The 25,639-nt window shown below is 41.5% G+C and overlaps 2 protein-coding genes across 2 annotated transcripts in view; one reads left to right on the top strand and one right to left on the bottom strand. All coding sequences in view use genetic code 11, as the record gives it.

The window, feature by feature from the left end:
- Positions 1–880: 880 nt before the first annotated feature.
- On the bottom strand, positions 881–10,624 carry EGR_08999 (Histone acetyltransferase MYST4; the record flags this gene model as incomplete). Its single annotated transcript, XM_024498248.1, has 11 exons — positions 881–1,161; positions 3,800–4,127; positions 4,544–4,616; positions 5,155–5,366; positions 5,727–6,148; positions 7,284–7,589; positions 8,040–8,408; positions 9,165–9,419; positions 9,494–9,617; positions 9,691–10,013; positions 10,597–10,624. 11 exons carry the CDS (start codon positions 10,622–10,624, stop codon positions 881–883), a joined length of 2,721 nt encoding a protein of 906 aa, XP_024347345.1.
- Positions 10,625–12,931: 2,307 nt separating this feature from the next.
- Positions 12,932–25,639, top strand: part of EGR_08998 (Sorting nexin-14) — a gene marked incomplete at both ends in the record, with an annotated part of 27,047 nt that continues 14,339 nt past the window's right edge. The window contains 14 exons of the mRNA XM_024498247.1: positions 12,932–12,999; positions 13,034–13,153; positions 13,185–13,254; positions 13,290–13,333; positions 13,412–13,499; positions 13,530–13,611; positions 13,894–14,251; positions 15,360–15,459; positions 15,772–15,816; positions 16,547–16,633; positions 17,733–17,847; positions 21,059–21,407; positions 24,174–24,284; positions 25,231–25,286. Coding sequence (XP_024347344.1) covers positions 12,932–12,999; positions 13,034–13,153; positions 13,185–13,254; positions 13,290–13,333; positions 13,412–13,499; positions 13,530–13,611; positions 13,894–14,251; positions 15,360–15,459; positions 15,772–15,816; positions 16,547–16,633; positions 17,733–17,847; positions 21,059–21,407; positions 24,174–24,284; positions 25,231–25,286 — 1,693 coding nt within the window. The remainder of the gene's footprint in view (positions 13,000–13,033; positions 13,154–13,184; positions 13,255–13,289; positions 13,334–13,411; positions 13,500–13,529; positions 13,612–13,893; positions 14,252–15,359; positions 15,460–15,771; positions 15,817–16,546; positions 16,634–17,732; positions 17,848–21,058; positions 21,408–24,173; positions 24,285–25,230; positions 25,287–25,639) is intronic.

The following is a 25,639-nucleotide window of genomic DNA, read 5'->3' as shown; positions in this document are numbered from 1 at the left end:
AAAGGATCCATTTAACCACTCGAGTGTACTAGGTTTTAACTAACTCCAAAAGCCTATTTTTTTTTATGAACTGCTCTAGTGCAAAAGACAATTCTTTTAAAAGCATCGCTGCAGAACTCCAGCTCATAACACATCGAATGAAATGTCTATCCTGAAGTGGGACAAAAAGGTAGTTTACCCTAAAGACCTTCGCCATCTGACTGCTAACCAAAGATTCGTCATGGAAGCTAAGAAAAATTTGGCCCCTTCTTGGCGAGAACACCGTAAATCGATTATCAAAAGGGTTAATCACTCCGACTACTCGATCATTCATTCCATCATTTAAAAGAATCCAATGAGTTCTAAAAAACACCGAAGTATCTACTTCATTCCACAATTTATTGAATACGTTCCCAATCAAAGTTTGATCCGATCCTTCACAGGTATGTATCAGCTCGATATACGCTTAGAACTGTCGTTATCTTGCCTCAAATTACGACCAAAACCACGGAGGAACTTAGTTGAAGATGAACATAAAAGAAACGCACAAATCGAGGTAAAAAAGATCTAAAATACCGTTCAACAAAGAACTACATTGGGATTTCGAAAAAAAACAAACGTCCTGTAAAAGTCCAACGTGTGCCAGATCTTCCATGTCAAAAAAAAAAAATGGATATTAGACTGAGAAACCAGAAAACGAAATGCCGATCTCGACTATGAAAAGCTAATCAAAGACGCTCAATGGAGTTTCCCAAGCCCTGATCATAAAAGCCAGTCCTGTCCTTTCACATTTTAATGGATGAAACATTCCATTTGATTTACACTGAAGACAGTCAGCACTTGGCTATTGACCACAGCCATAAATGCAAAAAATCTCAGAGAAAAACGACTAAACAAGAAACTATTTGTTGACTAACCTGCTGTCTTGGCTATCCAGTTGGATGTCAGAGGCGAGTTGTTGAAGAGTGCTGACAACATCATGCACATCAATGCCAGTGGCCTCGGTCAGCTGGCGAACAGTGATATCAGAAGTCAAGGTTCCACCGTTGTTTCCCTCTTCCGTGCTAAGTATTAGGGGTAGCAGGGTAGAGCGCCAATAGGACTCATAGGAGAGACGACCCAGATCGGAAAGAGGTTTTTCCGGGGAGCCCGATAGGCCCTCAATCCGCGATAACAGGTAGCCTGGGGGTAGGCAGAAGTATTTTAGAAATACAGTCATGCGACTGCAGATTGGTGTGTTAAACAGAGACATTAAATCGGGGAGCTAATGGCATTCGATCAGGCCAATCAGAGCTACATAAGGTTTGAGGAGAGCTTGCAATCAAGTACTCGAGTGTTGTAGCCATTGGGAAGAGAATGGTTGAAATCGTCGTACGAGACAATTGACCATCGATCAAAGATGAGCTTAACCTGGGACACTGCGGTAGATGGGAAACGGATAGTCCTATGGTTGAAGGTTTGAAACGACATTCAACATGATTATTTAAAAAAAATTTTGGATAAACAGGAGACAAATGAAAGAAGATGCCAAAAACGACGAATACATCCATCTTAACCCAAGAAGAGCTTGACAGAAATATAAAGAGGCTGGAGGGATGCATGGATTTCGGCGCACAAACTGATTATTGGAATTGAAGGAAACATTGATCAGCTCAAGGGTTGTCCCAATTTTTTGCCACGGTAGGAATTCAGAGTACCGTTTTTTTGCGGAATACGAGCTCTTCAAAAGCCGAAAGCATTTGAACGGCTACAAAACCCTCGCTCCACCACAAATTAAAAAGGAACTGGCCTCGAAAACCCACCAACCATCACCGACAGATGTTACACCAGTTAACTTTCATCATATCTTGCAGGCATTTAGCCACTTCGCAAAAACTGAGAAAGGCATTTTACAAACTTGTCGCTTCTTGCGATACAGAAGTCTCCTTTTTCCATCATTAAGGGGAAAACCGTGTTGTCAATGGTTCAGCTGGATATTCTGCACTGATTTTGGAATAAAGATAACATTATCGATGTAGCTGCCACTTTGACCAAAAAATATGTCTCTATGGTTTGTGAATTTGAGAAACTTAACACTGTAAGCATGATAAAAATAGGTTCAATTTACAGAATGATAGATGGACAAAGCTGATGGGCAAGCACTGATTCAATAAAGTGCTTTTCTAGGCCCCAAAGGGGCTGATGGAGTGTTTTAATGTCAAGACGATTGTTCAGCGTCGCGGAGAGAGAATATGCTCGGCGCATATCAAAGAGATTGAGAGTGGAGGGAGGATGCACACGGCACGTAGACTCTATGAGCTTCGTAAATTGAACAGTATATGTTTGCAGTGCAAGAGCAAAATGTCTGATGATGATATTTTACAGAACAAATGATACCTACACATTAGGAATAGTGATTGTGTGCTGATTTGCCTCGGGGAAGACCAGTCAATTTGTGTTTTATGACAGGGCCTTTGGCAACTAGGAGGGTGAGCAATTGCTTCCACTCTGGCATAAAAAATATGGAATGGAATCGATGTGTGCAAAACAAATGGAGGTGAGGCAGTGTTGGGCAAACAACGAACAGGTCCATTCGAAACGAACAAGACAACGATGACTGCGGTGAAACGGCCGGCGTCAGCTGAAAACAATTAGACGGAGGGGGCTGACTTATTTACCCTTGTTCTGTTGGTTTAATAAGAGACTAAATTTGGTTAATGAAATCAACTACACTTCCTGCCTGTGAGACAGGAGGATCTAGCACGCTCACTACCAATGTTACATGCAATTATGACGCCCCGGTTTCTTGAGAGGAAATGAAAAAAGACCGAAAAGTAGAAAAAAAATGTTGAAAACGGTGTCACATCAGAGGGACAAAATGTGTGAGCTCCAATAATGGATCTGCCTTAGGGAGAGACCTTGGCGGCGAAGGGCTTGAGTTAGACGCGATTGGCAATCCCGTCATATTTAAGAGTACAAAACACCATTGGCTCGCATTTGGTGAACAAGATTATTGTTACTGGAAACAAGGGGTTAAAAAAGAAGCCGAAACCTAATGCTAACTAAGTCAAGTTTTTCCCCACTGGATGCACCAGCGCATAATTTCCTCCGTTAAAATGAATATTCCCATTGCTCAAATTGCATTGTTTGAGTTAAAGCGTGAAGAAAAGCTTATAACTCTACTGTGTCAGGGAAATAAGGCGAATGAAATTAGGGCTAAAGTACACAGAAGACACAATGCGCGCATGCTCTAGATAGAGGCAGAGAGTAAGGAGTTTGAGAAAGTACAAACACAACCCAGAATTCAATATTTTGCAACATATTCCCACTAGCTAATGAATCAATAGCCGGTGTTTTACGAGACCATCGAGCTCCAAACTCAAGGTTTTAAATACGACCCTCGGATAAGTTAGATTTAGAAGAGATGTCTGGCTACAAACGTCAAAACGGTATCTAAAAGCAGCACTTGGCAGTAAGGATAAGTGCATATCGGTTTACAAGACAAACAAATAGTAGATAACTCCCTATTTGGGAAATGGTATAAACCTCAGGTAATAGGTTTGCGTCTTTACGGTCCTACTTCAGCATATTACTCGAAGTTGATAGGCTAAGTGATACACGAATCATGGGCAGAAAAAAGTAGAGAACACAACTGCAGTTTGGCGGGTTGAAAATCAAGCAGAGAAGGAAAAATACGATAATATATAACAATATAGTAAAAATAAAAAACGAATGAATAAAAGATAACAATGTAAAATGCAAATTTAGGCTCGTAAAATTGCACAGAGGGTGGTCCGAACATACTGGGAAAAAGGTATCAAAATGGTTGAAGCGAGCTTACTAAAATCAATGAGAAAACGTCCATAGGCCTGCTTTTGATAAGGCGGTAGGACCATAATACAGCTGAGATTGTATTTCTGCGCTGAACGCTTCTCCTTGGAGAAGTAGCCCACCAAATGGAAGCCCTCATGTGGATCATGAACGGTGATGACGTAGAAGAGGAAGGGCTCCACGTCGTAGTAGAGGGTCTTGTGATCTAAGAACAACTTGGCCAGGATGCAGAGCTGCTGGCAGTACAGCTTAGATATCTGGCCATCCACCTCGAAGACGGAGATGTTTTGACATCGGTAAATTTCATTTCCCGGTGGATGGTAGGTGGTGCACTTGCTCTGCAGTGATGGAACAAGGGAGATTGCAAAGGACTTCATTGTAATAACCAAAAAAAGATTCTTCCAACGGTACAGCAAAGTCGTGGTTAAGATGAGACAAATCAAACTAGGCCCAAACTGGAATATTTGGGTGCAAAAGAACTGGTTTGTAAAAGGGATCGGTGGAGTATGGAGTTGTGTGAATAATCAACTAACAGAAAAGTTAGGCCACTTAGTGCTTTGTGCATAACATCGTGTTGATGTAGTCCACTCGGTTACGGTCTTCAAATAATGTATCTACACATTATAAGTGCACTCAGGACCAAGTGATTGTTAAGATTCATCACCTGAGAGGTGAACGAACAATACAACCTCAAAGTAGTAGCAAAAAAGCTTCAAACGCATACTCCAACATTAAAGAAACAGTCAAAACTCACCATGTGTCGCTTGAACACATCTTCGGTCTTGAAGTATTTCAAACAGTATTCACAAATGTACAGCAGATTCAATCTAAAGAGTTAAGAGATAAACATTATCAAAACAGGCCACCAATTTTCAAAGCCGTCATAGAAAACCAGAAGTAACACTACAAAATCATAATCAATGCATTGATAAAAAATTGCCATTTCGGGTGAAGAGTAGAATAATCTCCTCCTGACTACTGACTGCTACGATGTAATAGTGGAATTAATTTTAAAAAAATAATCCCTTATTCCAGCATCAACCAAGTACTAGGAACTTGTACACATGTATTGAAAATAGGTCGGAAAAGATTTCCTAGGAAATGTAGACTTAGTTGGCAGGATTTCAGGAGGCAACTGAAGTATAATTTTGTACAGATTAGAATTACTGCAATAAATTGTCCGAAGTGCCACTATTCGAGAATTGAAAAAGAAGTGCTAATTTTGCTACCGCTGGGCCCTGCGCCTGACAGAACCAGTACCACTGTGCGGGCGAATGGAAATAACAGGGCAACACACCAAAAACAGCCTTGTACGAAAGGCCTCACAGCAAGGCGACGCGAAATGAGAAAGGGAAAAAATCCTACCTGGCATATTCGGAGGGATAGGGGGCAGAGTACCAGGTGGTGATGCAGTACTTGCCAAACTGGATCCGAGGAGGATATCGAGACGGGATGTCCTTTGGGGGAGCTGATTCCGTTGAGGTTCGTATTTTCGACGGAGTGTTGGCAGTATTCAGCAGACGGGGATTATCTGTTGGAGGGAGCTGTTTGCTATTTTCCAGAGACTGTGGAAGACACTGTGTGGAAGAGATGAAGGGTGAGAGGATGAAAGACAATTATCAAACATATCATAAGGTATGAGCTTTCTGAAGAACTGTGCCACTAGTCACCTAGACCCCCTTTGCAATCACAGCTACTTTCATACTTATGCCTTTTAGAATAAATCAGGTATCACCGCAGACTGTTTACGGGTTTCATTCATCAATTCAGTCGAAGATAGATATGGATCCAAAAAACGTCGGTTACCAAAGTGTGCAGAGACTCAGGGTCTTAAAATCACGAAGCTCTGGGATTATGTAATCAGTCAAAAAACGGGGACAGGGGATTGGAAACAAGCCAACCAAACAAAACCATGACTCAGATTGAGAAGGCCCCACCTCCTGAACACGAGACTGAACGTTCTGGAAAAGTTTCCGATCTGCATCAATAATCGTTCCGAAGCATGGATCTTCGTCGTCATCATCATCATTCGCATCTTCCTTTTTTTGTCCATCATCTTCCTCTCCATCTTTCATCTCAACTGCTGCACCATTCGCCAATATCTTTGAAGTGTCTTCTTCCACTGCCTTTCCATCGACGAAATCTGCGGCGATGATATCAACAGAATTCTCCTCAACATCTGAGCCGCGCAACACACTGCTGAGGGAATGTCCGCGTCCTGAACCTCCACGAAGACGTTTGATGCCCGTTTTGATGAGCTGAAGTGCGGCTGCTGATGTATGGCGTCTCCCCCGACGTCCACGATGTTGTTTTTGCTCCCGCGCGTTAAAGTTAGGAGCGGGAGAGGCCTCGGGTTCAGCTGAAGCATACAAAAGACCATGCCCACAAATGCGACATACAGAGGTATGAGCAGGTCGGGTTTTGAATTGAACAGTTGACGTACCGAATCCAAATGGGATTGGTGTGTGTGCGAAGGGCATGCTACACCTTCAGGTCATAATGATGAGTCACGCATGGAGGGTTAGACAAAAAATTAATCGGTTTTGACGTCGGCCGGGTGGGCTGTTTATTTTGAAATCGACCAAGGTCTTGACAAAAAAGGACTACCCTAAGCATTTGCAACGAACTGCTACAGGAGTGAAGAAATGGAACAGCGGAAGTGCATATAAAGAATGGGAGCTTTGTTGGAAATCGACACCACGTCTGAAAATGGCAGAATGAGTAAGGTTTTTCAGTTGAAAACGAAAACGCCCAAACTCACCGACGTTAATGGGTGACCCAAGAATCAAAAACTTACTATGCCGAATGACGGGGCTTTTCAAGTGGATCGGTGGACTTTCAGCTTAATAATCCCGCGCAACAAAAGCATATTTTGACATCAAAACAGCATTATGTGAATCTGCCTACCGCTCATTGTGTATCCGATAGCCGCGAGAAATGTAAGAGGATTTCGTTTCAAAAAACAGCATGGTTTAGAGCGGGCCCATCGTCACGGAATAGCCCCAATAAGGGTAAAAAAATAAAGTAGACGGTGGTACCCTGAAACCAAACCCAGAATACAGTTATTCGCCCAGCAAACCATACAACAAATAAGTAAATCACCTATTTTTGTATCTACCTTATTCTGTGGATACATCCAACCCTAAACTTTGGACAAGGAAGTAACAAAATATCCACTGCTGACAATGTGAAAGCTCCATCAAAGCATTTATATACCCCAACGGCTTCAAAGTTCTGAGGATGACTTTCATCACAGGTATTATACAAAATGTACCGAGTATTTGAGAAATGAGGACGCATTTGTTCGAGTGGCAAGCTCGCCAGCCTTCAGCTGTCAAGTGGTGACTTAATCGCTGTTGTTGTTGCAGACGATTCTGTTTTACAAACAGTTAGTGATCCAAAGAAGCGGGTAGGCAAGAATCAAGCGAAGCAACTCGCTATTCATCAAGGGTTTAAGATATGGAGGTGCAACTACAGGAAGTGGTTTTACTCACCAGATGACTGCAAATAATTTTGGTGCTGCTGTCGTCGCGGCCCGCAATGATTAGGAATTTGGACGCGCAGCGAAGAGGCGACCGACGCAGTGCAGCCCAGCCTGCACCGCTTGGCGGGCGGAGTTAGTGAGACGTCGGTGGAGGCGTACGCCGATGACCGACGCGCAGCCAAACGCGTAGTAGGGACGCCCGCAGTGGTACTGATAGAGGCCGAGGCACCGGTAGTGTTCACGATGCTTCGTCGAGTGGTCACGCGCCCAACTGATGATATATTGTCTGCTTCCAACTTCATTGTGGTGTCAGTGCCTATCAGGAAAAGCAAATCCTTAATAAAGTTAACGTCAGTATAAACCGCAGATTACCAGTGTTCATGCACAGAGGCATAGAATGCTTTCAGTCTTAACTATTCTGGTCATACTACCCCATCCTTCACTTATCTGGTCTTTGGGACAAACAAACCGTTCTCACCTATGGCTAAATAATACGAGACCTGCAAGATTATTGCAGCACGTATACTAGCAGCTGGCTAAAGTAATAGTAGCAGTATAAACGACATCGTTCCTAGACACTTAAGTCATATGCCAGGTTTCAGAATAAATGTTATAGTAAGATGCTATAGAACACTAAGACAGCCGTAGAAGCATTAAGACTCTCAGTCCCGATTATTCCGAGGAAATGATACAGGCGTTCACAGCCTAGGCAACGTCAATCCCAACCTACCTTTTCATATTAATCACAGATCACAAGGAGACTAACTTTTCTGTTTGCTCTCGACTCTGAGGGCCCAGCTAGTGAGCGTTTTCTGGACCAAAACACCCGACCTCTTCGGCCTCAAAAGAGCCTCCGACTTAATTGGTCGTGAAGCCCTTGGCTTCCTTGTTGACGTCGTGACTGCTTTGCTGGCACTGCCACAGCTCTGAAGAGCCTGCCGTATGAGCTGCACTTCGTAGTCGGTTAGCAGGTCACACAGAGCCGCCGCCTGCAGCCGGGGATCAAGTGGGTCCTGTGTGACGGTGGTCGCTGTAGCTGCTGCTAAGGTGTTTTCACGGCCAAGGGAAGAGGGACGAGCTTCGGGTTGGGTGTAACCCTCGGGGTAGCGCTCACAGATGGGACAGATCCAGGTACCTGGATTTGAGAGAGGATCATTCAATGACCCAATAAAGTCACTGTTGAAACGAGATATTAAAAAAATTTTAGGCGGAAAGTTGAAGTGCCGCACTGAAGGGAATTCTGTCTAACTCTTGGCCTCCAAATCCATATGTATCATTGCAAACTTATTCTGCTGTCCCCGGAACTGAATAGAGAACTACACTGTTCCTTGGAAGATCTTAATTCATTTACATGTACGTAAGCAATGAAAAAGAAAGTTGGTAACTTTCTTTTTTGTCATTGTACAAACACTTAAACAGTATAGTACTTACCCTAAACCAGAAAAGAAAGCGACTCATTCATTAGTCCCCTGTGATGAAACTATTTCATCCAATTTAAAAGCGTTGAAAATCATGGCAGTAGCTGATGACTATTAAACCGAAAAACTGATAGTTGTAAGCGTCCACATCTGGAACTGTGGGAACCTTCTGTGCATACATTAGAGGAGGAATGGAAAGGTAAGAGCCTATACTGCGGTATGTTTAAAAATAGCATTACGGTATGGCCAACTACACTTACATAAACGGAATAAGATCCATAAAAGACTACCACGATCTTTTTTGTCTCCATGAGGTGACGGGAGAGAGGAAGCACCCAACACGTCTAATTTCAGTCATTTCTACACATGAACCGTAAACTATAGAAGGGATCCCAACTGATATTTCATCATCAGGAACATCAAGCGCCTCTATTAAATCTAATGCTCCAACGTGGAAAGGAAACAGAACGCACCATCAGGAGGTTCTGTGAGCTCCGGAGCCACGCAGGAAAGGTGATATCCACGATCGCAGTTATCGCAAAGCAGGAGATCACTGTCCTTATCACTAGCGCTGCCACCACTGACCGCTACCGCTGCTCTTTCGCCTTCCGCGGAATTGGATGCCGAGTAGTGGCAAATTGTGCAGCGTTTGCAATCGATGCAGTACCAGCGTAGCCGTTTCACTTGGGGCACCATCGCCGCCGATAAGCGTAGACAACTTGGATGGGCTGGAGGAAGATTTCTCCGTGAGAAATGGTTAGACGAGTGGGTAGTGGTGTAGCTAATGGAAACAAATGCCCACCTGAGCTACCGCAGCCCCAACAGGCTAGCATCTCTTCAGGCTCACCCGTTCTCGGGTTGTTGGCCTCATCACCAAGACAGAAACCACAAACTGGAATAATATCCGATATGCCACGAGTAGATGTCTGCAAATAGATAGGAGAGGCGAGAACCACGACGCTGTTAGAGGAAAAAAGCCCTTAGGGGGAAGTAACATACGGCTGCACCATTAGGCGTTTTGTGTGTTCGTTGAATAGAAGACCCTGTACGTCGCCGCGGTGTGGTTACATCGTAGAGGACAGAGGGATGCTGAGAGAAGAGGAATGAGCGCCGATGTGGTCGCAAGCTGCGAGTGGGGTGGTAAAACCCATCCTCGGGGTTTTTAACAACGGAGCCCCGAGAAACAGCCTCATTTAAGATTCGTGATAATCGATCGGCGCTGGGCACCTCATTCGACAAATGGCTGCTAATTGTGTCTACAGTGGCCTTCTCACTGGAGCTCGAAAGAAGGTTTATGACCGATATGATCTTGGTTAATTCCTCTGTAATCAGTAAGGCAGATGCGGATATAAAACAGAACGAACCATTGTAATTATAAAGTGTAGGTGACAGACTAATACATTTGAAAACAGATGAGTAGAGACGCGCAGAAATTGCTAGTCGTAATATCCTATCTATACAAATAAAAACTTAAGTACCAATTGCCAGACGCACTTAACCGGTGAAGGAATATTCAAAAAAATCACTGACCATTGTAAAAACAACTGGAGGGAATTTACATAATTTCGCTGCCTTAGCACATTCGCACTCTGTCAAAAACAGTGCATGGAAGAAAAGTATCCCTAATTAAATGAAGCTCCTTGAAGTAAACTGCAAAATAACAAAGTGGAGGACAACAAGAAAGACAGCAAATCCCAGGAAAATGCAAGAATTAACCTGAAGCAGTAATTGAAAGCATGTACCCTAAGAGACACGGTCCGCAGCAGGATATCACGATTTTGCAATAAGAACAAAATCAACGAAATGCATGACACCCTAGTAGGGATCAGGGAGGTGCAAATAATGAGCAGCTACTTTAAAGGGAGAGATGAGGTTATAGTCAAAATACAGAAGTCGAAAACGTACCCTGCGTAACTCTACTTCTCGAACGCATACCACATTGAAGTAAAATTCGTGCCAAATAAGCCGCACTTAACTGACGTAACAAAACAAAAAATTGCTTTCCATTAAAAAATGCATTAAAACTAGGCACGCAGGCACTTAAAATAATTAGAAGTGCACAATAAAAGTTTTTGTCTGTATTAGCAAATAGAAAGCCGTTCCAATGGATCAATGATGAAAATTCATCGAAAAAACTGTATTAATCCGTAGGGCAAGACTCACAGGTCTCCTCCCTCCTGTTCCTGGTGTCCTTAAAACGGCCCAGTAAATTTAATACTGGGATATTTATTAGAAGGAAATGGATCGGGAGAACAAATGCAAAGTTTACGGGAGGGGGAAACTGCAATCGCACTCAGGCACGGGAGATGACGACCCTGTCACCAGATTCGAATTACAACTTTGCCTCCTCCCTAAATAGCACATAAAAGTAACATAAGCATTGCAAATCAGTGCATTTTTGGTTCGTCAGGTAACAATTCCTATACTTTCACGACTATGATGATAGTGTAGCGTCCCGAGACTTCTCTGAAAACGAAAGAACACACAATACTCGGGCAGAATATATATATATATTTAGCACAGAGAAGGCGCTTGGGCTATTGGCATGGCCCGAAAGCCAGCCCACCCAGAAAAGTAAAAGAAGACTAATTCAAAGTACAAAAGTGTCGCCCCGCCAATATCGAGGGATAGACCACCATCGTATTGCAATAGTCACACTATAAGCCGATAAGTATTATAATGTGACTGTATTTTTCAGATTAGGAATAATAAGCATGTAGTCGGTTTGGTGCTACTCCCTTTTTCTTTCTTCTTTATGCCCTTAAAGTCAGCAAAATTTTATGTAAGGACATCTTTTCCGTGAAAATGGTAGCAAATTAAGCATTGAAAACTGCCAGCAAATCAGTCCAGCTTCCGCTTTAGCCTTAGGAGCCAATAACTTCAGCTCAGACACGCGATTTGCACGCATTCAGCACCTCTTGCCTAGGGGTAAAATCAAACAAACGTGTGTTTAACACTACTTCATCTTGAAAACGCATTTTCCATGCTCTCCTGTACTGTCTACCGGGGCTAATGCTGACCCTTCGTGTCCAAAACATAATCCATGTAGATCATTTGAATCTTGATGTTATGCCGGTTTTATTGTAAATGACTAGCACATAAATGTAGTAGATATTTTGTTTAAAAGTGTCATTTAGGTGAGAAGCGTTCAGTGAACATGAATCTCGAGGCGGAGTAGCCAGCAGAATTTACTGAGGTAAGCGAGAGTTCAGAACGCGCATAGATCTGACCTGTGTACTTCACCATAATTATCATTAATGAGCATGCTCTTGTAGAAGCTCTCCCATAGCCTGAAGTTCGAGGAGGAAGGGATAAACTTTGGGCCTGTCACAACCCAGCATTCGAAATGAAGTATTTTGTACCATTTTCCTAATGCTTCAGCATGTATACGTGGTTCCTTAATTCTGTACTATTCGTAAGCAGTTAGCAAATCATACATGAAGAAATGATGAGAGGCTACTGGTATGGGCTGGGGCCAAGCCTCCGAGCAGAAGCAGAACTTGAGGTAGAATAAGTATCATCGCAGTCAAAAGCTGAATTAAACTAGCTTTCTATGCATCGTTGTGAAACTATTTTGTACCGTAGAACTCTTATGCTCGGTTTCTAAATACGAATAGAACCTATGCCACTGCTATCATTGTTTAAAATCAGTTCAGCAGTTGAAATAGAGTTGATACTGTAATACGATAGTCGTTTATCTCTCAGTTCTGGTGAGGTGCCACTTGTGTACTTTGATTTAGCCCCCTTGTACCTCGCTGGGTGGGCTGGTCTTTTGGGCCATGCCAATAGCCCAGACACCTTCTCCGGGCTGAATATATATATTCTGCCCAAGTATTGTGTCTTCTTTCGTCTTCACGGAGTCTCGGTACGCTACAATATAGGGCATTTAATATCATCAAACATAGTTGGTTTTGCGTTGACAACCAAGAAATGACTGTTTTAAAGGGACTCATTCCTAGACGAGATTAGCTTAAGAATAAATGAAAAATCTTTAGACTTTTCGGCTTTTAAATTTCTTCATAACTGGTACGCACTCTACAAATCGGATATATTAGGAGGTGAAGAAGGAAATGGAGTTTTATTGTTAGGGTATACACCTTTCTAAGACGTGTCACTTTAAGTAGGCTTTAGTCAGCCGCTTGATACATGATATTAAGGTTATACACACCCATACTACAGTTTGCCGGTCATGCTTTAATGGAATTTTGCGGTGTCGTTGTGAAGATGGAAATGCGTTGATATGTTTCTATTCATTCCGTTGATTTTATTTTGCTTTTATTTTGGCTTCGTCCTCAGTAACCTCTTAAGGTAGTTAAATACACTCCTCATCGTACTACTTAAGGACGAAATTGGATAGACACTCAAAATGTGGACGTTTGTGTTCCAATAGCACGTCGCAGTCTACTCTATTTTCTTGCGAATTTCTGAGACCCCAAACTTCTTGTAACTGCGGCATTCTAGCGTAAGCTTCTCGTAGTCTACCACATTTTTAGGTATTCCCGCTCATGCTTTGATCCCCGTATACCAAAATTATCACTTCATGCCGATGAAAACCTTCAAAACGTAATGTGAATTTTACTATTGAATCAAGACTTTAGATTTTTGACCTCATTATTGACCGCTTTATTCTTCGTTGGTTCTCGTAAGTCTCTTATCATTCAGAATTTTGTCTTTGAGATGAAGCTTGAATCCTATTTTCATTTTGTACTTTTGCTTATAGACAACTGACTGATGATGAAAAGTTTACCGCTAATATAAAAGCCCAGCTGCAGCACATTTGTAGCGTCCTTCTTCTAAGATTGAAAGCGGTAAAGCGTGCTTTTTTCCAATCTCCTTAGGTTGATGTTTCTAATCTAATAGAGCAGAAGCTCCTTCCATGTGTTGTTCACCACGTGGAACACCTACTTACCCTTACAAATGGTGCGTTAATCCTTTCATCTTATCGATTAAGTATCTAAAGTTGTCTTTTTCATCATTCATCCTTGACTTATGGTTTTTTGTTATAGTTTTTAGTCACTTAGATGGTAAGCTAGCTGCCCTTGCTCTCTCATACGTCCCATGACTGTTACTAGTCAATCTGGTTGGATTGCTGTCATGCAGTTGTCTGCTGCATTGCTTGCTGTGTGCATCCCTTATTCTCTTGTCATTCTTCCCGGCCGATTCCTCTCAAGCTAATTTTATCTTATGTCTACCTTCTCTCAGCATTCTTTGATTCTAATATCTACCCGAGCGGAGATGAGGAACCCATCCAACCACCCCTGGCTGATGACTTGGTCCTTCAGCGTCTCTTCTCCGCTGATCACCTCCACCCAGCGTTGCAATCACGTCAAGCGGAGTCTCTCTATCTGCAGGGTATTGTTCGTCAGCTACTGCCTCACCTTCTTATCCCACCGGGCTTGAAACGAAGAAGGAAAGTTGAGGTTAGAAAGCCCTCGGCGTGGAATGGAACCGCTCGGGTAATTAACCTAATCGACCAGGCATTTTCATCGGCTCAGTTTCACCACCAAATGCCAGACCAGACTTTTGTGAAAAATAATCACCTTGCGGATCATAACCCTGAGTGAGTCCTATCATTCTTTCTTCTCTGAATAAAAATAGGCTGTATTTATGCAATTTTGAGAGCATATTTTACACTGGTAATCTATCTGGTTATTTGCAATGGTCATGTGGAGAGAGAGCGTACAAGACCCGTTACCTGTTGTGTGGATCATCAAAGGATATTTTTCATACTTGCGTAGTTTTAAGTGGATCCCGTACACTGATTGCAAACTACTTTTTGTTTACACCGTCATCAGCATCCATATGTGGTGTATATTTATCGTGTGCAGTTGAACTTAATTGTATTGTAAGCAGATTCATTAAGTTCAGAATAATAGAGCAGATATAGGTTGGCTTTTCTCTGGGGATAATTGCATTTTTTTAGTTTTTGGATATCATAATGTTACTCGAACAATGAAATATCTGAGCTGCAGTGGTTAATTTCCTTCCAGGATCCTGAAAGTGAACGTTTTGCTATCGACTGTGTATATCACCAAGGAATATTGTTTTTTTTGGCTATCTCGAGTGGACATAGTTTTAGCTCTTAATAGTCTCCTGAGTTTTAAATGCGCATGATCTGTTTTGCCGTGCAGATCATAAGGAAATTTTGACCATATTTGAGCAACGGAAAAAACGGAAAACGGAATCTCATTCCCTGAAAACTGTTTTTAAGGTTGTATTATAGTTGAAAGCATCACCTTCACCATTTCAGTGGAGCATCTCAAATGCTTCGCTTATAAAAATTGCGAGTTCTGAATCTCCGGAAAGTAGGGGGATCCACTGATGCATGTGGATGCCTAGATTTTGCCATAGTGATTTCACCTCCCCTTTTGTGAAGTGCCCTAATGAGAACTAAAATCCAGTCTCATTTGTCGACAATGATTTTGCCATTAGCAACCGAAATCAGTCTATTAACTCGTTGATTAGGTGCCCGCGTACAATGTATTTTTTACACCTAGTGTTGTAATAGTTTTTACAATCAGCGTATAGGGTCTCGCGTGCAATTCCTACTCAATTGAAAGTTAGACCGAAACCACGCATTTATACAACCACGGCAACATATTGATATGTATGTGTTCTAGTGGACAATTGGTAGAAGAATGCGCGTAACTGCCCCTCTTTTCTGTTAGTCCCGATCACACTCAGACTGCTCAGTGTGCACGGACCCTTCTCACCGAGATTCTTGCTAATCACGTTCTCTTGCCTGCTCTTGACTCTATCGCCAATCCTGTAAGTCCAACACCCGTTTACTTGCAATATTTAAGAATAGATGCCACGTTTGTGGACTAAATGGTAGCAATAACAGTCGTGGGCTCAACATCCTGCAAGCTACTCGATTGACTGCTTGTGTATTCATGCATGTTAACGGTTGATATGGTTTCATAGCGTCTTACAAGAATGCTCAACCCTTTCGAGTTACAAGGCATAAACAACTGTACTGTAGCGGGACGCTCTAAGACATCTCAGAAGCTTCAAAATTCTCCCTTTTGGTGCAAGTTTGTACGGCTTCAACTGTTATGGTAATGGCCTTTCCTGTTCTAGGACTCCCTGAACACTGTTTTTCTCTACCTAGTTGATCCTATTGTGGTAAGTTTTCTTCATTTCTTTGGTTTTCCACAAGTTCAATGGTCCCAAGTATTCCTTTTTTGGCAAACAACGAAAATAGATGAGTGTAATCCTGTAGTTTGGAGTTACCGGTAGATAAAATTACTGAAATCTACTATGCTCACGTATTCCGCGAGTGTTTGCGTTCATCGTGAACAAAGTTTGGTTGCCACTTTTTGAGGAACTTCAAATCTTTTTCTTGAATTTCATCAAGTTGATTTCCCACTTTATAAAACTCATAGTTCGTTTATAAGGAAATAGAAAGCAACTACTTTCACAGACCCACAGTCATATCAACAAGTTTGAATACTATTGCGTAGTGAATAAAAAATGTAATTAATGTATTAGTAATTTAAGAAAAAATAATAATCGAACTACCTAGTGTGCACTATTTGGTCAGGTCAAACTTCAAAATGACTACTTCAGGAATGGCCATGAGGTTTGTTTATTTCCACTTTTCCAATTTAGAATGTAGCCGACCGAGCTATCAACACACTGGTTGCTGGCAGTCCTTGCGGTATCATTTAGTAGTTTGTTGAATTCTTAGATGTCTCACGTGAATAGTGTATTAATCTGAAACCACATTTAACAAAGGAGTAAACAAGGCGTTGAATTGATATGGCTGTGCAAGTCTTAAGTGCCATTGCTCTTCCATGGGTCATCATCTGTGTGCTTGTACAGGATCACTTAAGTTTACTCTCTTTCTGCTTAGGATGACACCGATTACCCCTCAAATGCCCCTATGGTCCCTCTCTTGAATTCCTACATCAATGATTGGCTCAAAAACGCCAGAGAATTGGTAAGTGACGTAGGAGTTTGTCAAAAAGTATATAGCTATACAAAATGATTGTAGGGCTAGTAACGCAGCCAGCGTGAGATTCGTGATATGATGAAATTATTGCATGCCTAATACTTTTTTTCTATGGGAGCGATTATCATCACGCCACAAGGCTCTCATCGACGCCCTTATTTTAACCAGTTGAACTTCGTCGATATTCATCCGGAGAGCATCACTATAGATTGAGTACTGTTCTACTGCAAATGCACCGCATACCTGTCGTTTTTAAGGAGTTTGTGGGTGTTTCCATCTCGGGCACTTTCCTCTCCTTCATTCGTTTGCTTTGCTGCTCATTAGTCTTCCTAGATTAATATGTTTTTTAAAAAAAAATGAATTCACTAAATATGTCGATTTCGTTCTTCAATTCGTGGTTTGGCTATGAAAAACGTATTGTAAACAACATTTTCAAATCAAGAGCTTACTCTACTTTATACGTGAAGGAGTAATGATTTGAGTCCATGGTATTCCTTCTTGCCTTTTCTTTCACGAACCTATTCGGTTTCTGCTTCACAGCATCCACCACTGTCGGTTATAAATTCATTCGTCGTGACAAGATGTTATTCAGCTTTTCCTTAGTGTTGACACAATTGAACCTCTCCTGCTGTCCTGATGCCGATATAGTACCTGAGTTAATTTTGAAAACGCAGGAAGACGAAAACATCATTAAGGAACTTCATTACTAGTAATATTGGAAGGTTAGGAACCCATGCAACATCGTTTAATTCAAATATAACCTTCTTGAAGGCCATAACGACACAGATAGGCGTACGCCATTTCATGTGCAATTGGGATCACCGTCTACACGTCATCGTATGCTACTGCATTTGCTTAATGTTATGCCATTTCACCTGTAAATTTTGCGTCAGTTTACAACTCTATTTTCACACAAAGCTTTACAAATGTCCCTACCTCACGGGTATTTTTTTCTCCTTCGATTGACCACCTAGTAATGACACGCTTCAGGCAGATGGTCCATCACAATATTTAGAACGTTGCTAGCATAGTCATGTGCATTAATCTGATAGCATTTCCTATTTCCGTTGATTTTGCCACTTTTTAGCCCAGAAACATGCGTATGGAGGCTCTTTTACAGCAGCCGAAGCAGTTGGCCAACTTTGTGCAATACATGAAATCAATTAACTGTTCCACCACCATGACCGTCCTCCTACTCATGTGTACGTCAGCATCTCATCTTTCCTTAGTAGGATAAATTTGTTACTTTTTTTCTTCCCAGAGTAAAGATTATTTAAAAGTCACTAAATTAATTCATCATTTTAATATGTATCAAACTTCTGATGACAGCTATCACTATCTTTGGCACATGCAGTAACGATATTTTTTCCTGAATCTCCTTTGGGAATTTCCTCGATAACATCCATTAACCCAAAATGGTGGCATATGGTAGACCTCTCCTCTAAAGAAAAAAATGGAATCACCTGAATACGAAGACTGCGGGTGAACAAAAGAGTATTTTTTTAAGATTCATAGGAATATTACTGTGTTTAGAAAGTGGAAAGGGTTGTAAGTAGGTAAAATATCGTTCTTATCTGCCTCTAAAAATTACCCTTTTATTTGACAGTTGGGCTTAGCTAGTTAGAGTGAATTCGCAACAACCCAGTAAAATATACTGCAAAGTGGATGTCCATTAGCAAACTAAGGTGAGTAATGAAGCATGTATTCCTCCAAACGTTTACAAAATATTATTAAACACAAAATCGTTTGTTTAAACTGGCTAATCTCGATATTATTTGGGTGAAGTTGGAATAGAAAAGTCTAAGTAGTGGTTCCAAGATGGCGAAGAACTGTTTACAGGGCGCCTTTTAACAAGATCTTACTTCTTGATAACCAGTGTAATTTTGTTGAGCCAAAGTCGTTATTGCGTTTCGGTAAATGACTTGTAACATTTTTTATTAATGAGCCGAAGTCACTGTTATGCAGCGCCCCAAAACTTTTCTGAAAACGATGGAAGACCTAATAGTTAGGCATTACGTGTATATTTATATTCGATAGCAGAAGGGTTTGGGCCTACTGTCATGGCTCAGAAGCCAGCAAATTTACAACGGTGGAGTAACTAATTGGCCTCTTTACCAGAAACCGAAAGCCCAACAACCAATCAATGCATGACATAGCCCTCCTCTTTTAAGCGTTGTTCCCGCCGTTCCCCTTGGTCGACCTCCCGCGTCAGCCGTCACAATGTAAATAGTGCTGAAATAAAATACCTTAAGGACCAACTGCTCCAGTCGCTGCATTTCCATGCAACTAAGAAGATACTTGACCTCAACGCCACTGATCCCTCACGGCAATTCTGCTGGACCTGAAGTTTCTGTATGGGGACTGTGTTGGGGAACGGGGAGTGTGCTGGCCGTCACGTATGTCCATAGCTAGTCTTAGGAACGCTGGCCTGAAAGTAGTCAATAAAGGACAGGCTTAAAAGAGGTTTTGGGTGCCAGGTTTTGCGCCTTTTCCTCCTTACCACTTTCCCACTTCGTCCACAGCTCTCTGGCTTATATCCAGCTAGTAGAGAAGTGATGGAGGTATCGCTTTTTCACATATTCGATATCTTCATACAGGTACGGTAGACAGCTCCATAACAAACTTTTCCGGATGGTTTGCGGCTAGCGTTGCTTCAGTTGTTGATAGCTTTCCTACAGAATACGAGACTAGGGTGGTTGCCGAAAGTATTCGTCATTTCCAGCCCTTTTGTTATGAGCTGTCACATTCTCCCATCCGCAACATGTGCAATTCTTCCGTCACGCTAATTTTGATCAGTCGGCAGTAAAAATCAGGGTAGATTTCCATCTAGACTGAACCTGCTTTCCGCTGCCACCAGTGCAGTGCTTCGAGACTTCCGTTAAGACGAAAGTAGACATAATACTCAGACAGAACATATATTGTTGACGTACCGAAGGGCTGGGGGCTACTGGCGTAGCCCAGAGGCCAGTCCCCCCAGCAAATGTGCAATAGCGTAGCACCTAAGTGGCCTCTTCACCCAAAAGCCTGGAGTTAAGCAAATAATTAAAGTATTACAGTTGAGTTTATATATTGAAAGTTAATATTAAATACAGGAGTTGAAACATGCTCTGCTTCAATAATGCTATGCATTTTGCCATGAATGATTTATCATAATTGTGATTCAAGAATTACTGTAAGTAAACGCATTCAAGCTATTTCACAGCATCTTTTTTGATTTTCTTGTGCAATCTAGGTGTTGCAATGGGTGATCTGAGATTGAAAGAAACTGCTCATACGAAGCAATTAGTCCGTCTCTCGCATTCTAGTTAGGCGATTCGATTACTAGCGTTTTGCATGTTAAGTGGACCTTATTATTAAATGCTCCTTCAAACATTGCGCCAAAATCTGCAGTTTGACCAAGTTCATGTGATGGTTGATGGCTTGATTAATTGAAGACGCTTTTTCATAAACTGGAAAATGTGACGTTCAGCATTTTTTGAGGCTTTATTTGGTACTAAGAGCAGGTGAAAAGGAACGCTGACTGCACCTCAGCTCTCTAGGTAGAATCGTACAGGCCATTCTGGGTTCTTTGAATAAAATTGTTACGGCATTATCATTATTCCTTGGTATTTCAGTTTGTTGTTCAATAACTCGCATTCGGAATGTCGTTAGCTTTTAGTAATTCTTCCGCCTAACATGAAGCTTTCGTTAAATCCTAAAGGTACTTTCAGTATATTCTGAAATGTCCTTTTCATAGGTCGGCGGTTTTGCATATACCAGAGGGTAGTTGTTGAAAAAATTGAATTGGTGTGTGGTGTTTAATGTGGTTGGTGCTTTATTTTGATTACTTTCGGGTTTACAAAGTCAAGCATGAGTTCCAGCCTGGGTAGCTTTCATGATTACAAGCAACATTGTCGCGCCTCGAGACTTTTCCGAAGATGAAAGAAGGCATAGTACTCGAGCCGAATATGTGTATTTGACAACACTAGGGCTTGGGGCTACTGGCATGGCCCGGGGCCTGGCCCACCCGACGAGAGCACATTGATGAAGCATCTGAGTTTCCCTCTTATCAAAATCAAGAGTTAGGCATGCAACCAACGCATTACAAGCATAATATACGTTTTAGAGTTTATCAGGATGCGGCTTGAGCTAAGGAAGCTTGGACGTTATTTGACAAGTTAGATCAAAAGTATAGCATTAAGTAAAAGGCTACTGCTGCCTTTTGGTTGTGGAGGTCTGTAAAATCGAAGAAAAAAAGGGATTTCCTAACACCTCTTTAATAGTATTCACTATATAAATGGAAAGTGGGACTATTGCTCGAAGTGGTTACTTTAATCGAGACCAAAGTCCCAGTTGTATCAAACTTTCCATTCTCAATAGCAGTCATTATACAAAATCAGCAAATAGGGCTTATTTTTTGCTTTTACCTTCTAGTCGAAGTTGTGAACAAAATTGAGACAGACAGTGTCTCCCCAGCGCTCTGCAACCGACTGAAGGCGCCATTGCAACAGCTCCTCCTCCTCCTCCACAGCGGTCGCGTTTTGGCCAGTGAGGAGTTGGACCAGTACCAGCAACACAGCCACTGGTCCACCAATCTTCAAACCAAATGCAGCAAGTGTGGACGCGTAGTAACACCAATCGGTTCATCGCATCTGCCACAGCTTCTCGGTTTGTCACCGCGCCTCACGACAGTCATTTCGGAGGCAATTGATTCGGCTACTGCAGACGCTAACGCTGATCCACTCTGCATTGCTCGTCTCGTGCACACGCCCGAGTGGACCAGGTGGATTTTGAATTTTTGCGTCGATTAACAATGTCGTCATCAGCAGCTCCACGTGTCTGTGAGGTTTTTCAATCACTTCATGTTTATGCAAAATCATGGGTTGTGAAAATATCATTGGAGTTTAAAAGGATTAAATAGCTGTATGGAGTTCTTAATCAGAAGACATTTGCATTTCTTTGTTTTTGAGCAACAGTTGAGACGGTTGTAATAATTAGTGACAATTAATACTATAGTTGGGCAGCAAAACATCAAGCTGTGATGGTTGACTTCTTCCTGGGATTCTGGTAGCCAAAGTATTAAAAGGCGGTGTGAGAGAGCGCTATTAAGTGTGAAGTGCCTGAATTTTCAACCCTAAATTTTGTTGCTGTTGGTTTTAATTTCCGTTACAAAAGTGTGGTAGTATGTTGTTTTGTGATTATTCTCCAGACTCATCATCCCATCGACCACCTTTTTGTTATGGGTGATAATTTACGTTGCTCTTGAACCTCATCGTGGAGTCGGTTTCTCATCATGAGCAACTTAAGATATTGAGAAACAAAGTTTTTGGCTTCTAGTGATGTGAATAGTTAGAGAGTGCGCATTGCATGTGATTTTACCCATTAAAGTAACAAACTCGCGCTAGAAGCGCAAGATGGAAGTAGACGAATAAGATTGATTATAGGGCAGATATGTTCCAAGTCACCGTTTGAATTTACACTAAGTGGGAGGGAGAAAGAAGTTCAACGAAATTGGGTCGCTGAACTTTAAAGATGTATGATGTATATCATCCCTGGCATTCGCTTTTGCTATTATTTTTTGTAATTATGAAGTGTTGTCAGTGTTGTTCATTTTTATGATTAGATTCTGATCTTTTGTCTTTGCATGCAATGGCCTTCGTACAATTCCAGCGTAGAACGCTATTCGCTAATGAAAAGTGTATCGTTGGGTAGTTTGAAAAGTTTAGCTCTGAAAGGCTGTTTGAACCTTGAAAAGTAAACAGACGATTGAGGCACACTGTGAAGATGAGTAATGATGAGTTGGGGTCATTTGTGATTGGATGAAAGAGATTTACTCATCCAAAACTAAGAAGCGGCACGAAAATGAGCCATTTGCTTCCGCAAATTGATGCGGTAATGGAACTATACGGTGAAGCATTTCCATTTTTACTGCCAAGGTGTAAAGGTGGATCATGTGACCGCTTAATATTGTTTTGGATGATTGGCATTGTCATCCTACCTACTACTTCATGGGCTTAGCATGACGTTTGTATGTTCTGATTTGGAATAGAACAGTCACTTAAGTGAGAGTATTATATCTGGTTGTAGGCACAACTCCCAACTTGAGTTCGTCCATAATGGCCTTGTGAAACTTGATCAAGCGACTGCGGCAGGTGGATTTTGACTAAGCGATGACTGCGGTTGCAACCTAGCTATCAGTTACCTTAAGGCAAATACAGCTTTACCTTTTGTGGCTCATAAGCCATTTTGTCTTATTGGAACAAATTTTTGGAGTATTTACAGGTGGTAGTTTGCGTTGTCCTTGAGTAAGGCTCCTTTGTGGCACTAATACAGCAGTGTAGACTAGGTGGTTTGCAGTTGGGGGAATAATTAGTTCATAAACTGGAAACCTCTGTTCTTGAAGGTATTTTTTACCCTGAAAATGGACCAGCCACATGAGAAACTTGAGTTGGAACCAAGGCGTTTATTGAACCGAAAACTGACTTTTCATAGTTGAAGTACCCACGCTTGTTTCCCGCCAAGATGTAGCAGATCAAACGTTTGATTCAAAACTGGATCGTTTTTTGAGGCACGTAGGTTTGGCAAGCCTTCGGATTTCATTTGGCTTCGCTCCCTCAACCAAATTAGTACCAAAGCAAATAGGAGAGCATCGATTAATAAAGTAGTGACTTGGCTGTGGCATCTTGCCACTATCTCTGCAAGGTAATTGGCGAACCTCAATGACCTCGAGACTACGATTTATCGCTAACGAAGTCAGCTAAAGGTAGTGGATAAATAGTGTTTAAAAAGAAAGAATTTGAACCACTCAGCGTACATTGAGCTAAGTGTAGATTTATCGTCACCACATTATTGAGTTAATTACTTTTACAAAAGAAGAAAAGCAAAATCATGCACCTATACACATTGAACCAACAGCAATTTTACCTCGTGAACTGAAGTGTAATATACAAGCGCTGGAAGAGAGTACCATGTGCCAACGTCGGAAGAGATAGCTAAGATACCTTTGTAGGCCACACCTTTACCCACCCTTGCTTCGGCTTTAATGGCTATGTGAATGAGTAATAGCTTGAATCACTTAACCACTGGATTGATGCAAGTTGCGCACTGCTAAAATTTGGGAGAAACTCCATTAATCACTTTCATTCTTTGTTAGTAAACAGCTTTGCAAAACGAAGGCACAAAAACAAGGATTCCGTACTCATTAATTATGTATTCTTGCGTTTAATTTATTCTAAAGCGTCGTGCAAGTCTCCTTCATTAATTTTCTCGTTTTCTGTCCACCTTTTAGGGTTCTCCACTAGAGGTCACAGGAAACAAGTTAGTGGTGTCGAAATAACCGTACTACTTCCCTTTTAAGATATGGAAAAGTTGGACTTGTGGAGCGGTCATTTCATGTGGAATGAGCAACCATAGAATTATGTATTCCCTCCCCCTGTGTCAATTTATATTACCACAATGCTTTAACTTTCAAAATCTGAGGAACTGTACTTCTATTTAACTGGTTTGGAAGTAACAGGGTCCTCTATTTTTCCCTAAATATTTGCCTTAGTGCCTACAAAACAATGTGTATGACGATGGAAACGGTCTACCTCCCCGCGTACATGGAGAGTCCTGAATACCTTGGCAGAATGAGTGCGCCCTCTGCAAGCCCCAGTCCTGGGTAATTTCGTATTCACAATTCCTATCTTCTTCACCAGACCAGAAACCATAGACTTTTTGCTTATTAGCCGGTTTGACAAAGGTTGTTTGGCATCTACTCAAAAGCTTTATCCAATTGTCAGATTTTTTTGAATATCCATTTCAAAAAGTTTCGATTTCCACCACTTTATTTCCATATTTAAGCTGTTTACTAGTTTGATTGTACTAGTTTTTCGTTTCCTGACGGAATCACTTAGTTTTCTACTTTAACTTGCCATCGTTGATATAGATTCACGAGTCGATACAAATGCATTTTTATCATAAATGTCAGTTCTTTAGCTATTCAATACGACTAGTTTCTTTTATAAATGTAAATATATAATACGTAGATATTTACCCAAGTTTTTAAAAGCTTACTAGCATGCGGAGCGATTACCAATGGAAGCTAGCTAATCTAAACGCCCCTAATGTTTAGCTCTCGACACCCAAAAAAAGTTGAGCATCAGGCCCTTTTTCTTCACAAGTATTTATGCATAAGTAGTGTATATCGTAGTCATCCATGTGGCTGCCTACATATAGCGGCCGAGTTACCTCTGGGAGTTTACGAGTCTAAAGATGAGCTTATTAAGTGGGTTGAAATACTGCTAGCATAGGCGGCATGAATGCAACAGAATGCTGAATACCATTCTTTTAGTTGAAGATTAAAACAGTGCCTGGCTTCGTCGGGGCCCTCCATCCCAATTTTTCGCTTTATTTGTCAGAATACAGTAGATTTGACGATATCTCTCGCAACACCTCCATTTCTGGTCCCGAAAAGTGTTTTTATTATTACCGATGTTTTAAATAGAAGCAGATGAGTCAGCCAGTACCTACTGTGAATACGGAGAATATGTAATCAGTTGCATTTAAAACCGGATGACCAAGTACGCTATCTATCCTACTTTCATTAATTTCATACACTTTTTCAGACATCACTTCTTCCCGATAGATGTCACAGCAAACTTTGGTACAGAAAACAGTTTGGGTAAGCGAATACTGTTTATTAATCGTTTTAAAAAGGCCCATTTTAGTCATATGGGTCTTGTTTTCCTATTGGAATTAACTAAGGTGTTTTCTTGAAAACTAAATCATTGGGTAATGCCAACTCATTAATAAAAATTTATAGTCCTGAAAAAAGTGCTGTTAGTGACCTGATGCAAACGCGTTGTGTCGTTTGCCGATTTTTGCCTCTGGATGATGGCATGATTAGATTCTTTGTAGGCATTAATGACGATACCAGGTAGGGTCCTAGGGTAGTGTTCATTAATTTGAAATTTCCTGCATAAACAGCTGTTGCTGCATACCTACGTTGATAATCAAATAATCTCGCTTAGTTGC

Source organism: Echinococcus granulosus (assembly GCF_000524195.1).
Source record: "Echinococcus granulosus chromosome Unknown EG_S00127, whole genome shotgun sequence".
NCBI classification, from domain to species: Eukaryota; Metazoa; Platyhelminthes; class Cestoda; order Cyclophyllidea; family Taeniidae; genus Echinococcus; species Echinococcus granulosus.
Note: the sequence above shows the minus strand (reverse complement) of the source record. Positions and strands in the feature narration are given on the sequence as shown.